The following is a 17,512-nucleotide window of genomic DNA, read 5'->3' on the forward strand; positions in this document are numbered from 1 at the left end:
TGATTGATCTACAGCGTTTTCTTAAGGATATACACAATTTTTGGGCCCTCAAAAAAAAAAAAAAATTCTCAATTCAGAACCAAGCTTGTACTTTCCCCTTTAGGTCACAAAAACTTTCAAAGCTCTTTGGCCTTTTCTAAACAAAATGATCATTCTATCAGTTGCAATTCACATAAAATTTCAGTAAAACAAATTAATTAAATTTAAAATCAGAAGACAATTCAACAATAGTCATACTTCAAAGTTGCACTGAACACTTCTGAATAAATACACTAACAGTAAAAAGAATTAAATACTGAAGTCACTTATTGGCTCCTTTTGAAATGTGTTATTAACATCCATCTTTCCATCCATTTTCACACTGCTTCTCCTGCTGAGGGCTGCAGTGGCAGTGAGCTCAGCAGGGCAGGCCAGACTTCCCTTTCCTCAGCCACAGATTCCAGCTCCTCCTGGGGGATTCCCAGGCATTCCCAGGCCAGCGGAGAGATGTAATCCCTCCAGCATGTCCTGGGTCAGCCTCGAGGTCTCTGCCCAGTGGGCCGTGCCAGGTACAGCTCCACCGGGAGCCTACCAGAGGGCATCAGATGCCCGAACCACCTCAACTGCCCCTCTTGATCCAGAGGAGCAGCAACTCTACTCCAAGGCTCTCTTGGATTTCCGAACTCCTCACTCTGTCCCAGTGAGTAGGCCCAGCGACCATGCGGAGAAACCTCATTTCCGCCACTTGTACCCGCAATCTTATCCTTTCGGTCATTATCCACAGTTCATGACCATAGGTGAGGATGGGGATGTAGCTCAGCCAGTAAACTGAGAGCTTCGCCCTAAAACTCAGCTTCTGCTTCACCACCATGGACCGGGACAGCACCCATAGAACTGCAGCTGCCACACCGATCTGCTGGTCAATCTCACACTCCCCCCACCATCACTCGTGAATAAGACCTCAAGATACTTGAATTCCTCCACTAAGGGAAACTGTTCCCCCCACATCTGGAGAGAGCAACCCACTCTTTTCTGGGAGAGAATCATGACCTCAGACTTGGAGGTGCTGATCCACATCCCAGCTGTGTCATACACAGCAGTGAAACGTTCAAGTGCCCACTGGAGATCACAGTCGGATTAGGCAAGGAGCACACCACCATCTGCAAACAGTAGAGATGCCACCCTCAAGCCCCCAAACTGGATACTCTTTGTACCTCGGCTGCATCTTGATATCCTGTCCTTGGAAAGCACAAACATTCTTAAAGATGGGGATCGCCACCCCAATCCAATGCTTCTGTCTTCGCCTTCCACACAACATTGATGAGGTGTGTTAACCACGACACTCCGACATTGTCCAATGCCTTCAACATTTCCAGGCAAATCTCATCCACCCCTGCTGTCTTACTGCTACAGGTACCCTTGACCACCGCAGCGACCTCAGCATTAGCAACAGATCCGATCTCACCAGAGGGTTCTGGCGCTGCCTCCTGTAAAGACAGCATGTCCACCAGGTTGAGGAGTTCCTCAAAGTGCTCCACCTCTTGGCGATCTCCCCAGCTGTGGTCAGCATTTACCCACCCTTGCTAAGAACAGCTTGGGTGACATCCCGCCAACCCCTCCTAAGGCACCAAATAGTTTACCAGAACAACTTTGATGCCATCCGATAGTCTCCATGGTCTCTCCAAACTCCTCCCAAGCCCGAGCTTTCGCTTCAGCGACCACGGCTGCATAGCCCTCCTGACCTGCCTATACCTCTCAACCGAATCAGGAGACCCATCCACAAGCATTGCCTGGAGGGCCTCCTTCTTCGATTTGACTGCCTCCCTCACCACTGATGTCCACCAGTGGGTCCTAGGGTTGGCACCACGACAGGCACCGACTGCCTTCAAGCCATAGATTTTCACAATTGAGGTCTTGAACATGGTCCATTTGGACTCAATGTCCTTGGCCTCACCCAGGGCACAAGAGTGTCATTAACACAAAGAGCCTAAAATCCTCTAAGTTGTATCTGTAGTAAATAGCAAGATGTTTCACAATTGTGGAGTTCTCAAATTACAAGCATTATAAATTTAAGCGTTTGGTGATAAAGATAGTTTTAAAATGCATTGTGCACAGAATAGAGGGAAATTACGCTTGGAACTATGATCACTGATCATATCACAGGTGTAGCAATGAGTCTAATTCCAGCCACCAAGACACAAGGACAACTTTCAAACCCACAAAGATGGAACAGTGAATGAAAGTGACCCCCAGCTTCAGAGAAACATATTAAGAGCAAGATCATAGATACCTAACTTTCACAGACAACAGAAAAGGATTATGAAAAGCAATCCACAAAACATTTTAAAGTCCTGGAAAATCTCAGAATCCGATGTAATAATTGAGTTCGACTATTCAGGATCATAATGCAGAAGCACTAATTAGAAATTTGTCTCAAAAAATACAGACCTCATGGAATAAAGACAATATTTGACATTCAGCCACTGGAAGCTAATAGGCCTGACAAGGATAAAAGAACTGAAGAAATTTCAGTCTTTCAGCCTTGAAAGGAGGCAAATGAGAGGTTACCTTGTGGAAACATACAAGGTAATGAAAGTTTAGAAAAAAGACAAACCCAAAACACAACTTCGAATTAAACTATAGCAAGAGGGCAAGAAGTCATACTATTGTAAAATAAATTTAGAACTAATGTCAGAAAGTTCTCTTCACACAAAGAGATCAACACATCAAATGATTTTCTCAGTAGGGTAGAAGAGGAAAGAACTTGAATAGTTTAAGAAACTGTGATGGGCAGGAGTGGGGTTAGAGGGAAACTGTAGGGTCCTTCTGCGTGGATGGGCCAAGGTGAGTTGAAAGACTTCCTTATCCATATTTATCTGAGACACAGGACTCCGTGACCAACGGGCTCTTCCCAGGGACTACACTCCGAGACAAATACCAACTGCTGCTACAGGACCATCAACTCAGTGAAAGAGGCTCTTTAGTCTGTCTGAAATTTGTTGGTTTCCCAGTTCAAAGAGTTTTCCATGACTGAGTGATGCAGATATTCACATTCCAAGCTGCAGGATTACATGCTGTGGGATTCACTAAAGCTTGAGGCAGCAGCCATAAAGGCTCAATGGGGAACGGTCACTGTCTAAAGTCTACCTGCCATGGTATATTGTGGTCTAGAAACTGTGTTAAACCCCCTCAGATAGCATCTTTGTCATGAAATGTATATTTTAAATATGAAATGTAATTGCAATTGTATTGAGATACTTCAGGATGCAACATGCTGTATGGAAAGAATTTGAACTGTACTGCACTTTGGGTATTTTTTTTTATTTATTTGGGCATAGCATGTGGGCGTCACTGCTTAGGCCAGCGTTTATTGCCCATCCCTAAATTGCCCTCAAGAAGGTTACAGAGTGTAATTTTACAAATTTTATGAAGTATATTTTTGGAAAAGATTTTTTGTGGTACATCATACAAATAAGTGTTAATTTTACACCTTAAGTTAAATGACTTATAAATTTCCAATACACCTGTTACCTTGTCCTGAAAAGCATTCTTTCAACATTCAATTTGCTCCATAATTATTGTAAAAACCTCAGGTAAATTGTAATGTACAATATGTCAGTGTTCAATGCAATAAAATGAATAAGCTTTAATATTTAACCAGGCATCATTTGAAATCAACTGTCTCCATATTGATTTATTCAGCGACACAAGGCATATTCGATTTCATATCCATTATTCTCTTAAAACGCCTTGGATATCCTCTCTGGATGACAAATCATTCCACCATTTAGAAAACAATGAGGAAATAACCACTTCAATTCTCCAGCTGTTTGTGAAATTCATGAAATCGATCACAACAGTTATAATAAATAGAACTACTGCGGAAGAATCATTCATGGTCTATCCACTTTTAGTACAGATTTTCTAAATCTCAGTCACCAATGCATACCACAAATGATACTGAATTCTACTTTTGAATTCACTTTTTGTAGAACAAACAGAACAACAACAGATGTTGCTCACATTCCATCGCTTTTACACTCTGGTAGTTAATTTCTTAATGAGTCATTAACAGGAAAAGGACATATGAACACTTTTGGTGCAAATAAGGGTGTCAACTACTTGAAATTTAATTACACTAAACATTTTGCACTCATCATGAAAAGGATTCTATAAATAACTGATTAACAGCTACATGTGATTCAGTATGTCTTCCTCTGACAGATGTTATTTTCTTAAACAATGGAACTCTATCTGCAATTTTCCAATCTAAAGTAACAATCTTTGAATAGGGAGCTTTGAAAGATAATGGCTAAAGTAATTTCCTCACCTACTTCATTTAAAATTCTAGGATGGAAACCATCAGGTTTTGGGGATTTTACATTTTTTAGTGCTGAATTTGAAAGAAGGCAAATGAAAGGTGACCTTGTGGAAATATACAAGGTAATGAAAGTTTAGAACAAAGACAAACCCAAAACACTACTTCAAATTAAACTATAACAAAGGGCAAAAAGTCATACTATTGTAAAATAAATTTAGGGCTGATGTCAATAAGTTCTCTTCACACAATGGGATCAACACATCAAATGATTTTCTCAGTAGGGTAGTAGAGGAAAGAGCTTGAATAGTTTAAGAAACAGTTGGCTGCTGTGATGGACAGGAGTGGGCTTATCCTCATCAGGGCTACTAGCTTCCAATAGTGAACATCAAATATTGTCTTTACTGCATGAGGTCTGTATTTTTTGAGACAAATTTCTAATTAGTGCCTCTGCTTTATGATCCTGAATAGTCAAACTCAATTATTACATACATTTGAGATTTTCCAGGATTTTTACTTTTTCTAATACTTCTTTGTTTATATTAAAGTGAGTTCCAGTCATTGATCCACTATTAGTTTCCTGAAAATGTCAGGTATATTATTCTCCACTGTGAAGACTGATTTATGGTAGATAAACAAAGACTCAGATAAGTTGCTTACATATCTCAAGGAAAATAGTACCAGCAAAACTGAGGTGGTCAAGGTGGGTAAAGCGGCAAAACCAAATTTAATATTTTCTCGAGTGCCGAAGGAAATAGTTGCATGCCATTATTTTATAAAAGATTCAAATCATAAACTGACATCTATAGATCAGTGAATTTAATCTCACTAATTAGCATTATTTGGTCCCTAATTCTATATCCTTCAATTTTCTCCAACAGTCTTCTGTGCGGTACTTTACCTTAAAAAAAAGCTTTCTGAAGGTCGGGGTGCTTGCAAATACTGTATTTTCCCTGTCTACCATATCCATCACTAGCTCAGAGAACTTTATTAAGATTTTTCAATTGTGATCATTTTTTTTACAAAATGTATTCCGACTGTTTCTAACTTTTCTTTTTATGTAGACGTGTGGCAATTTCTTCCTTAAAGATTTTAAAATGTTCCTTTCTACAGATATTAAGCAAATTAACTAGTAGATACTTGGATTAAGGTGTGTACTCCATCTAAATGAGAGACAAAGCATCATGGCCCAACAGGCTATATCCTAGCATCCTGAGGAAGATGAAAGAGAATATAATTGAGGCCTGGGAAATTATATTTCAAGGCTCCATTAAGTTTGGATGTGTGTTAGAGGACTGGGAAGTGGCCAATGTAGTACTTTTTGAATAACTACCATTTTTTGATCACCATTCAAGTCTGAAAAATTAGTCACAGTCCCAAGTGGCATGCAGTTGACATTTTATTTCATATTGCTTATATTTTTTTCACAGTAACAACTTCAAGATGAGTGGTAACAGAGTTACATTTGATCTGATATTTCTTACAAAGTCACAAGATCACAAGAGAGCACCTGTCAATGCAAAGGTGAAGAATCCAGCAGGAGGAACGCAGCTACGGCACAAGAGGTGGCAAGGAAATTTAAAGCAGCCGAGTCACCTGGAAACCTTAGCTGAGAGATTTAGCAGGTATATATTTAGAGCTGACAGAAGGCCCCTACAGGGTCACCTGTCTCCAGTGAAGGAAATTTGGGTCTTCACCTTCACTTTCCAGGAATCACCGTCACCTTCCGCTGGTGGCCTCTGCCAGTGGCAGCAAATGGGACAGAAAAAATACGCTAGGCTCCCCAGGTTCCTTCATCTCTGCTGCCAATTACATGACGCATGTGATTTTCCTGAGCCTTCACCTGCATGCACATGTTCACTGTTGCCCGAACTCAAGCCCTCCTATCAGCCTCTTTTCAGCCAAGCTTGTCCCACATTCAATTTCTTACATGCTCCTCACTACCCTTTACATCCATTTTGTTCTTTTTTTTAAAAAGGGAAAAAAAACTCAAATCCGAATGAAAATTAAGAATAGAAAATAATATTATTATTGCTGAGTGCAGTGTGCTAAATTTTATTATTACTAAAGTTTTTGCCATTTACTTTACACTAGTTTTAAAGGGTTCCAGTTTTGTATCATTGTTCACCTGATCAAACACTTCACAATTTTTTTTAGTTCATTCATGGGATGTGGGCGTCCATGGCTAGGCCAGAATTTATTGCCCACCCCTAATTTCCCTTGATAAGGTGGTAGCGACCAGCCTTCTTGAACACTGCAGTCCATGTGGTGTAGGTACACCCACAGTGCCGTTAGAAATAGAGTTCCAGGATTTTGACCTAGCGACAGTGAAGAAACGGTGATATATTTCCAAGTCAGGATGGTGTGTGGCTTGGAGGGGAACTTCCAGGTGATGGTGTTCCCATGTATTGGCTGCCCTTCTCCTTCTAGATGGTAGCAATCATGGGTTTGGAAGGTGCTGTCTAAGGAGCCTTGGTGAGCTCCTTCAGTGCTTCTTATAGATGGTACACACTGCTGCCACTGGGCGTGGTGGAGGGAGTGTCAATCAAGCGGGCTGCTTTGTTCTGGATGGTGTCAAGCTTCTTGAGTGTTGTTAGGGCTGCACTGATCCAGACAAGTGGAGAGTATTCCATCACACTCCTGACTTCTGTCTTGTAGATGGCGGACAGGGTTTGGGGAGTCAGTGGTGAGTTACTCGTCTCAGGATTCCTAGCCTCTCACCTGCTCTTGTAGTCACAGTATTTATATAGCAAGTCCAGTTCAGTTTCTGGTCAATGGTAACTCCCAGGATTTTAATGGTGGAGGATTCAGTGATGGTAATGCCATTGAATGTCAAGGGGCAATGGTTAGATTCTCTCTTGTTGGAGATGATCATTGCCTGGCACTTTTTTAAAGAAATTTGTTCATGGGATGTGGGTGTCGCTGACTAGGCCAGCATTTACTGCCCATCCCCAATGGTCCTTGCTCAGGGGGCATTTTAAGACTCAAACATTGAAGTCACATGTAGGCCAGGTCAGGTGAAAGACATTAGTGAAACAGATGGGTGTTTACAATAATCAGTAATAGTTTCATGGTCATCATCAGATTTTAATTCCAGATTTTTAGTGAATTCAAATTTCACCATTCACCATCTCCCCAGAGCATTACCCTGGGTCTCTGGAATATTAGTCCAGTGGTAATACCACTGTGCCGTCGCCTCCCCATTTGTGTGGTGCGAATGTTACTTATTACGTGCCAGCCCAAGCCTGGATATTGTCCAGGTCTCGCTGCATTTGGACAAGGGCTCCTTCAGTATCTGTGGAGTCATGAATGGTGCTGAACATTGTGCAATTATCAGTGAACATCCCCACTTCTCATCTTATGATGGAAGGAAGGTCATTGATGAAGCGGTTGAAGATGGTTGGGTCTAGGACACTGCCCTGAGGAACTCCTGCGGTGATGTCCTGGGGCTAAGATGATTGACCTCCAACAACCACAACCGTCTACCTCTGTGCTAGGTATGACTCCAACCAGCAGAGAGTTTTCCCCGATACCCATCAACTCCAGTTTTGCGGGAGCTCCTTGATGTCAAGTAGTCACTCTCACCTCAGCTCTGGAGCTCAGCTCTTTTATCCATGTTTGAACCAAGGCTGTAATGAGGTCAGGAGCTCAGTGACCTTGGCAGAAACCAAACTGAGCATCAGTGAGCAGGTTATTGCGAAGCAAGTGCCACTTGATAGCCATGTTGATGACCCCTACCATCGCTTTACTGATGAACAAGAGTAGGCTGATGGGGCAGTAATTGGCCGAGTTGGATTTGTCCTGCTTTTTGTGTACAGGACATACCTGGGCAATTTTCCACATAGTAGGGTAGATGCCAGTGTTGTAGCTGTGCTGGAACAGCTTGACTAGGGACATGACAAGTTCTGGAGCAAAGTCTTCAGTACCATGCCGCAAGATTGTCAGGGCCCAGAGCCTTTACATTATCAAAGTGCCTTCAGCAGCTTCTTGATATCACACGGAGTGAATTGAATTGGGTAAAGACTGACATCTGTGATGCTGGGAACCTCCAGAGGAGACCGTGATGAATCATCCACTCAGCACTTCTGGCTGAAGATTGTTGCAAATGCTTCAGCCTTATCTTTTGCACTGATGTGCTGGGCTCCTCCATCATTGAGGATGGGGATGTTTCTGGAGTCTTCTCCTCCAATTAGTTGTTAATTGTCCACTACCATTCACGACTGGGTGTGGCAGGACTACAGAGCTTAGGTCTGATCCGTTGGTTGTGGGATCGCTTAGCTCTGTCTATCACTTGCTGCTTACACTGTTTGGCATGCAAGTTGTCCTGAGTTGTAGCTTCACCAGGTTGACACCTCATTTTTAGTTATGCCTGGTGCTGCTCCTGGCATGCCCTCCTGCACTCTTCATTGAACTAGTGTTGATGCCCTGGCTTGATGGTAATGGTAGAGTGGGGGGTATGCGGGGCTGTGAGGTTATAAATTGTGGTTGAGTGCAATTCTGCTGCTGCTGATGGCCCACAGAACCTCATGTCTGCCTAGTCTTGTGTTGCTATATCTGTTCAAAGTCTATCCCATTTAGCACGGTGGTTGTGCCACACAACACGATGGAGGGTATCCTCAATAGTTACTCCAGAGCATGATGATTATTAAAGACAGAAGCATCACACTAAATTATTAGAATGATTGTGTAAAACTGGAACACTGCTAAATTTGCAGCTCACTTGATTATTGTTTTTCTTCACTTTAACTCTCTGTGCTGTTATGCAGGATTGGCAGGGGAAAGTTAGCAGTCAATCAAATGGAAAGAATGACAGAGTTAGGTATGTCTCGGTCAATATAAATTTGGGTTCATTATAATAAATCAGAGTATAATTAAGGTGGATGAGTTATTGAAAGTTCATCCAAAAAATGACAGCAAGAAAGATTACATTTACAGGACATGCATGAAAGCTGTTGGCAAGACTTTGTGTATTATAAAGTAGCTAATAAAAACTCAGCTTTAAAAAACCAAGAAAATTTCACTTTGCATCACATGCTGCATTCTGGGACTGCTCAATGGTATCCAAAGCTCTCAAAGCATCCCACATCATCCATGCATTGCAGCAGTCCAAAACAAGAGCAGGGATAGACTAGTGACAATAATCCCCATATTACAGAACAGCTATTTGAGGGCATGAAAGAAAGACTGGTCTGTGGATTTTATGTTCTATTTTTATGAAAACTTTTTCTTTAAAAAAAACTTTCCCTAGAGTATTCACAAGATGTTTTTCCATTCAAAATTTCATTTTGAAGTCTATGTGTAGTTTTTTTGCCGTGGAGTCCTTTAAGATCAATGCTCATTTCACACAGAAAAAAGTAAAAAGTATTTTTTGACAGTAATAGAAGATTTTGTATAACAAAAATCAAAGACATTTGGTGACAGCATGTTTATATAAACACAACAGATATTTTCAAAATGTCTTCAAGTCTTCCAGAAGCATAATTAGAATTTGCAAAGGATTTGGAATTTTAAGCTCAGAGTTGATCCCAAATGAATTTGTTTTCTTCTACTGTGGAAAATTGACAAGTAATTTGATTTTAAGTAACTGTGAACTAAAATTATCCAAACATTTCTCGAGTTTAAATTTCCAAAATGTTTACCATTCACTGGGTTTTGCACTTTTGAGCTCATCCACAATTATCACCCCGCGCTTCCCCGCTCCCCCCAACCCCACCCCGGAAAGAAAATCATGAGTTGGCTGGCACAGAAGCAGAAAAGTATGAAATAAGCAGAGGAGTAGGGAAACAAATAAGAGAGGAAAAGCAGAAGAGAAAGTAAAAAAAGGGCACAGGCTGACAGTAGGAGAAGAGGAAAGATTCAAACATGACAAACTGAGAGAAATCTAACAGCACAGAGGCAAGAAATGTAAAAAGGGAAAAGAAACTTAAGGTAAAGTCACAGAAAGGAGGGGGCCCACACACAGATCTAGCCTGGTCTCTAACACAAAGATAGGTAAGAGAATGGTTATGGTGGATCCACATACATACACGTGCACAAACATACTTAAACACATACACTCACATGTACGTGCGTACATACGTGCGCCTGGAAGTGCCGGACAGCAATTAAGGAACAAAAAAAAAATCCCACTAGACTTCTCCTCGCTAACCCAGGAGCGCTGAAGCCAACTGTATCACCTTTTTCACTGTTCCAAGTGAAATTAGCAAACTTAGCTGAGCCCTGATATCAAAGCTAAGGCTGTCCCTCTCTGCCTCAACTAATGTTGAAATTCACACAGAAATCATAGAAAATAGTAGTATCCCTGAACCATTTCGTCTTAACGCTAATTGCAGTAATGAAATCGGGAGGTGCATCAATATTGGTGCATGTAACGTTGGGAACAGCAGTGTAGTGGTCATGCTACAGGAACCTAGAGGCCTGGACTAATGTTTCAGAATCATGAATCTAAATTCCACCATGGCAGCTGGAGAAATTTAAATTCAATTAATTAATTAAACTAGCACAAAACACTACAATCAGTAATGATAATCATGAAACTACTCTCACAAAAACCCATCTGGCTTTCAGATTCAGGGAAGGAAAACCGCCGTCTTTATCTGGTCTGGCCTACATGCGACTCCAGACCCACAGCAATGTAACTGACTCTTAACTGCCCTCTGAAATGGCCTAGCAAGCTAATCAGTTGTATTAAACAACTGCAGAAAAGTCGAAGAGGAATAGATACACGCTGCACTGTTGAGGCTGCAAAGTCTTCCTCGGTAACAGCTGGCCCAAAATTGAGAGCTGTCCCACAGACTAGTTAAACACAGCCTGTAATCTATAATTTCAGAATTATTCCTTTCAACTAATGTCTCAGACTCCTCCATCAACAACCCTGGGATGTTCTGGCCCACCAGTTCAGACCCACCAAAAATGGCAGTGACACAGTGCTACACAGTTATGAGTAGCAGCAGCCCTGGGAGTCCTCAACATTGACACCAGACCCCATGTAGTCTCATGGCATCAGGTCAAACATGGGCAAGGAAATCTCCTGCTGATTACCACATACCACTATTCCTCAGTAGATGAATCAGTACTCCTCCATGTTAAACACCACTTGGAATAAGCACTACGGATAGTTTGGGTACAGATGCACCCTGGGTGGGCTGGCTGAGTCCTGAAGGGCATATCTGCCAGACTGGGCCTGCAGCAGGTGATGAGAGAAAGGATAAGAAGGAAAAATGCACCTGACCTCATCTTCACCAATCTACCTGTCAGAGATACACCCATCCATGGCAGTATTGGTAGGAGTGACCATCACACAGTCCTTGCGGGGGTTAAGTTTCATCTTCACACTGAGGATACCCACCATCATATTGTGTGGCACTAGCAATGTGCTAAATGGGGTAGATTGAGAACAGGTCTAGCAGTTCAAAGCTGCCATCCATGAGATACTGTGGGACATCAGCAGCAGAAGAATTGTATCCAACCACAATCTGTAACCTCATGGCCTGGCATATTCCTCACTCTATATTAGCATTATGCAAGAGTATCAACCCTGGTTCATTGAGGGATATTGGAAATTATGCAGGAGCAGCAGCAGGCTGATGCTTTTTAACCATTTTCAGCTAAATGTGCCAGGTGGATAATGCATCTCGGTCTCCTCCTAAGGTTCCCAGCAACAAAGGTGGCAGTCTTCAGCCAATTCAATTCACACCCCAAGTGATATCAAGAAATGACTGTACGTGGTGGATACAACAAAGGTTATAGGCCCTGACAGCATCCCGGCTGTGGTACTGAAGACTTGTGCTCCAGCACTAGCCACGCCCCTACCCAAGCTGTTTCAGTACAGTTACAATATTGGCATCTAACCAACAATGTTGAAAGTTTCCCAGGTATGCCCTGCCCACAAATAGCAGGACAAATCTAATCTGGCCAATTACTGGCCCATTAGTCCACTCTCAATCAGAAGAGTAATGCAAAGTATTGTTTACAGTGCAATGAAGTGCCACTTACTCACAATAATAACCTGATCCTTGCTTAGTTCTTGTTCCTCCTGGATCACTTTGCTCCAGACCTAATTACAACCTTGATCCAAACATGGACAAAGAACTGAACTTGAGGTGACAGTGACTACCTTTGACATCAAGACAGCATTTGACAGTGTGGCAACAAGGAGCCCTAACAAAACTGAAGTCAATGGGAATTAGGAAGAAAACTCTTCACTAGATAGACTCATACCTAGCATAAAGGAAGATGGTTGCAGTTGTTGGAGGTGAATATCTCAGCTCTAAGGCTGCAGGAATTCATCAGGGTAGTGTCTTAGACTCATTTTCAGCCACTTCAGCGATGACCTTGCTTTCATTATCAGGTCAGAAGTGGGGATGTTCGCTGATGACTGCAAAATATTCAGTACAATTTGCAACATCTAAGATACTGAAGCAGCCCATGTCCACATGAGGCAAGGCCTGGATGGCCTTTTAGCTTGGGCTGTTAAGTGACAGCTAACATTCAGCCACACAATCTAACCATCTCCCCATGACATTCAATGGCATTACTATCATTGATCATCTCTCTCCTCTTTTAAGATGCTCCTAAAAACATCCTTTATTAATCAAGCGTTTGGTCATTATTCCTGATTTTTCTTGGCTGGAGACATTCTACTATGCGATGTGCATGATATAAATACAAGCTGTTGTTGTTGTTTAAGTTGTTAGCTCTGTACCCTCCTTTAGCCTTTCTTTTGCCCCATCATTGTAACAGAGTCTTCAGTTGTCCTGGTCCAACTGTCTGGAATTCCCTTCTCAAACCCTTACTACATCTCCTCATTTAAGACCCTCTATAAAACCCACCTCTTTAACCAAACTCTTGATCACCCCTCCAAACCTCTTCCCCTTTGGCTCAGTGCCCATTATCTTTGAAGAACTTTGGAATATTATTCAACATTAAAAGGTGCTATATTAATTAAGTTGTTGTACAATAATTGAATATAATGTTGAACTCAAAACAAAATATACCATGGCTAGTTTAACAGAAAATGAGCTATCCTAATTGGCATGTTTATTTTCTTCACTTTTAACTATCGTTCTTTAATCTATTTATATCTCTTAATTTCAAGTACAATCACCAGGTCTTACATCTGACAAAACAGAGACAGCCTGACAGTTCAGACCATCCTTCTTTCAGGTAAAGGAAGCCAATGTTGGAGAAAGGAACAGTCATAGGTACGTAGAAATTTCAGCAGAAAAATGCCATTCTACTTCAAAGCTGTTTAATTGATTGAATTGCCTTTGATATTTCACTTCAAGTGGTTAATTATTGCTTCAATGTTGCCATTGTCATTAGTGTATTCCATGCCCTAATGACACTTCATGGGAAAAAAATTCTAACAATTCCCTTCCTGCTACTCACCCTAACTCTAAATTAATGTTCTTGGTTTGTTGGTCGCAATATCCTTTCCATATTCACCTTCTCAAGCCCTTTAACATTTTCGAACAATTCTATTAAGTTCCCCTTTAATCTTCTCTGCCAACTTTAATTTTCAATTCCATCATCAAAACTATTTCCTCCTATCCCTGTTATCAGCCCAGGGAATCTACAATACACCTATTCTGTAATTTATTCCTTTCAATAATGGAACTTCCAAAACTGTAAACAGTTCTCCAACAGTAACCTAGACAACATTTTATAGTTTCATCATTTCCTTTTTACTTTTGTATTCAATGTCTATGTTTGTGGCTTTTGCCATAACAAAACATCTTGTTTAAATATGAAACAAATGGCCCAAACTTTCCACAGGCTACAGAAACTGTAAGCTTCTAATGCAAACAAGACCACATTAAATAATATATAAACAAATGCAGGTTAAACCATTAATTCTGATCTACTATATCCCCTACCTGTAAGAGTGGTAGCATTGGAAGAACATTGTCTCTGCCAGTTGTGTGCTGTATCTGCATCAACTGCATCATCAGTTACTGCACCCACTTTTGATTCTTCATCAAATGTCTTCCACTGAGTTAAGGGTAGCTCCGTTTCATTGAAACTATTAAAATCATTGGATGTTTCACTACTGATGCTCTCACCTAGTTGTTAGAAGAAAAAGATAATTTTTTTTGACATATGTTGAATGTTAAAGTCATATCTAAAGTCAGATAAAATCTACATGTTTTAAAATGCAAATCATTTTTATATAAATAATTTTTGATGCTTCATATTTGAAAATGTTTCGCTTGAAATCTTTTGCTTAGCAAAGCATTTCAAACTGAAAAAGGTTTTATGAAAAGTTAATCTCTAGAAATGTTCATACTGTTCCCTATCACATAGTTAATGCATTTATTCACAAAGTAGAAAAATTCAGAAGATAATTGGATCATTCTGTACACAACTGCAATGCAACAAAAAAGCAGTTTGAAAAAAATATAGCTTGGCATCCAATGGCTATATTAATGCTCAAACACCTCAGTATTTGCAATGCACTGTTGACCAGTAATCAAGTTGTCCCTAGCATCTAATTTATGTACCCACCCATGATGCACTTCTAAATTCCCCTTCCTAAGTGTCTAGCTATTTGTGTCACTGTTAAATATTGCTATTCTTCTTATCTTTATAACAACTTTGGGAACACCACTGGTTGACAGAGCTACTCTATCCTCCCACATGATGAAAAGATTTTTATGTTGCACTGTAGGGAAATATAAGATAGTACTGAATCCCGGAGTGATCCATAACTCTTGCTGAAAGAGCAGGAAGAAAGGAGCAATAAATATGGAAATCTACAGAGGTTGAGAAGGGAGTCGAATATATAATTCAGCAATGTGAAAAACTCAGGCACAATGAATGTCAAAGCCACAAAGGCAAAGAAGGCCACGAGACACGCTTAAGCTCCACATATATTAACAAAATGCAGATCTGAAAGTCCAGGAGATGGGTCAAACTGAGGATTGTCTAAACAAGCAAAAATAGCCATGTCAAAACAACTTGGAATCATGGTCAATTTGTCTGCCTTTCCAAGATGGGCAACAAATATTCCAATCCTGATGGCATGATTATGCCAAGCTGGAGATTGTGCCATCAATCCACCAGTATAACTTAAGAACAATGCTGCTTTTTTCTTTAAAACAGTCCAAGCTGGAAAGAAGTCACAAAAAGATGGAAAGCCCATTGCAAATTTGAAGACCAAACAAATTCCTTCACATGGGGTAATAGAGTAGGAATTTCTCAATTTAAAACTGAAAAGCCACATGATGAAAGAGCAAAGCGTCCAATAGATGTAATGTCAGTCAAACTTCAGTTGATCCATGGGTGCCTTCGCCCCAGATAAAGCAGAACAATGGGAATTTAAGTCATTGGATAGGTCTACACATGGAACATGGAAATAACATAGTTGATGCAAAGTATTTTAATGGAACTGATTCTCTCCTCTTGGGAGGAAGCAAGGATTGCACTTGAACATCTGCCTCAATCCCATCAAATAAAGTGATTCAAAATCAAAGTGTCAGCCTGATAGGCCAAAATATTAACTGTTCAGGACTCACTTTTATTTCTCAATCTGTATCTTCCTTGAGATGATTGAAGGTTATCTGCATTACTTTCTAGGTCACCAGGGCTACTGCTCCTACGTATCATGATCTGCAACAAAAGTGCAAGTGAAGTACTTATGTTGTTCTAGGATACGGTGAATATGGCTTTCCCACTAATTTTGCTTTGCAAAGCTTGCAAATAGCGAATAACTAACAAATAGCGAATAACTAACAAAATGTACAAAAGTAATTTTCTGCATAATATATATTTAAATATCCACACAGGAGTATTTAAGTTTAAAAAATTAATGATATTTTTGTTGAGCAGACAGCAACTCAAAGGTTGCAATACTTTTACACAAATGCTTCAGGAAAAATAAATTGTCTTGTCCTTTCATGACACTTGCATTGAGAGCAACGGTACGACTTTTGTTGAGTCGAAAAAATACTGCAACCTGAAAACATTCTGCAATTTGACATGCAGTGGAATAACCCCATAATGTAGTAACATGGCATCCCAAGGTCCTTGAAGCCATATACTATGAAACATAGCCCAGTTAGCTTGTACTAGTATCTGTGCATACTGGAATTGCTAATTGAACTACATCAGACTGGAACAGTGAGGATGGCATTTTGATATTCTAGTGGCCAAAAGGCCATTAAAAACCTGGAATCTCCAAACTTGCTAAGCATTGTGCTAATGTAACCAATTTTTGCTGGATGTTAGATTTCTACTTAATAAACAGGCCAAATCCTTTGATGCACTTATGGGACACTGTTACCGAGTGGGTGAAGATTAAGAAAAATGTGGAGAAAGTAGAAAGGCTACAACAGCTTAATATAATAAAGCTTTTCATCTGTTTTCTTGAAAGAAGAAGGAGGGAGCGACAAATTAGACAAGTGAATAAATTAAATATTGGAATACTATACATGAATCTTCAAAACTTGGATCAGTGTTTAAATAAGAAAAGGACAAAAGTGCTTTTGCCAAGAAAAAGCAATCGCATGACTAACTTTTTTAGGAATTCTACTTTTTTGAAGTGGAGAAGTGGAGGCATTCCTAAATGAATATAATCGTTGAATGTGCCAATTAAAAATAAAACATGCTGGCATATTTGCCCATACAAGTGCCTTGGAACACTTCCTATGTTTAATACTGGTTGTTGATATTGCTCACAAATTAAAGGACACACTTTGAGAAAGGAGTGTTATACCATATAATGCACAATTTATTATATAATTAATATAACCAATGGAGCTTTTACACCAATAATTATTTCCAAATAGAAGTAAACAGATTGCTTTGAGGAAAGACGTCTGCTGCTAAACTGAGGCTTTGCTTGACATGACCTTCATTTATGACTACAAATTGAACAATGATCTGATTTTTTATGAGCTCAGATCACCTGTGGAGAACTTCCTTAAATATGTACATGCTGAGGTTAATTAGGTAATTTCAAATACTACCCTGTGTTTTTTTTCAACTGTGGGGGCAGGAAGCAAAGGAAAATTGAATTTGATACAATGTCAACTCCCATGTCGTAGCAATTTAAAACTTCCAATTAAAAGTTCATAGTCAAAGCTTTTAGCATCCCGTTGCTGGGATAAAAATATTTCTAATTCCTTGATTGGTTTGGAATTGGTGAATCTTAAGGCTATGAGTACATGAAGCACTTTGAATTCAGGAGTTAGATGCAAATGCATCTCTACTTCT

At 40.2% G+C, this 17,512-nt stretch overlaps 1 protein-coding gene across 5 annotated transcripts in view; it reads right to left on the reverse strand.

Annotated features, from left to right (window-relative positions):
• The window catches only part of ralgapa2 (Ral GTPase activating protein catalytic subunit alpha 2), a 515,740-nt gene that overhangs the window by 308,040 nt on the left and 190,188 nt on the right, over positions 1 to 17,512 (reverse strand). For all 5 annotated transcript variants that reach the window (XM_078556382.1, XM_078556383.1, XM_078556384.1 and 2 more), the window contains exons 19-20: positions 15,814 to 15,907; positions 14,176 to 14,361 (exon numbers count right to left, since the gene is read on the reverse strand). In XM_078556382.1, coding sequence (XP_078412508.1) covers positions 14,176 to 14,361; positions 15,814 to 15,907 — 280 coding nt within the window. The remainder of the gene's footprint in view (positions 1 to 14,175; positions 14,362 to 15,813; positions 15,908 to 17,512) is intronic.

This window comes from Cetorhinus maximus, chromosome 14 (assembly GCF_964194155.1).
Source record: "Cetorhinus maximus chromosome 14, sCetMax3.hap1.1, whole genome shotgun sequence".
In the NCBI taxonomy this organism is placed as follows: domain Eukaryota; kingdom Metazoa; phylum Chordata; class Chondrichthyes; order Lamniformes; family Cetorhinidae; genus Cetorhinus; species Cetorhinus maximus.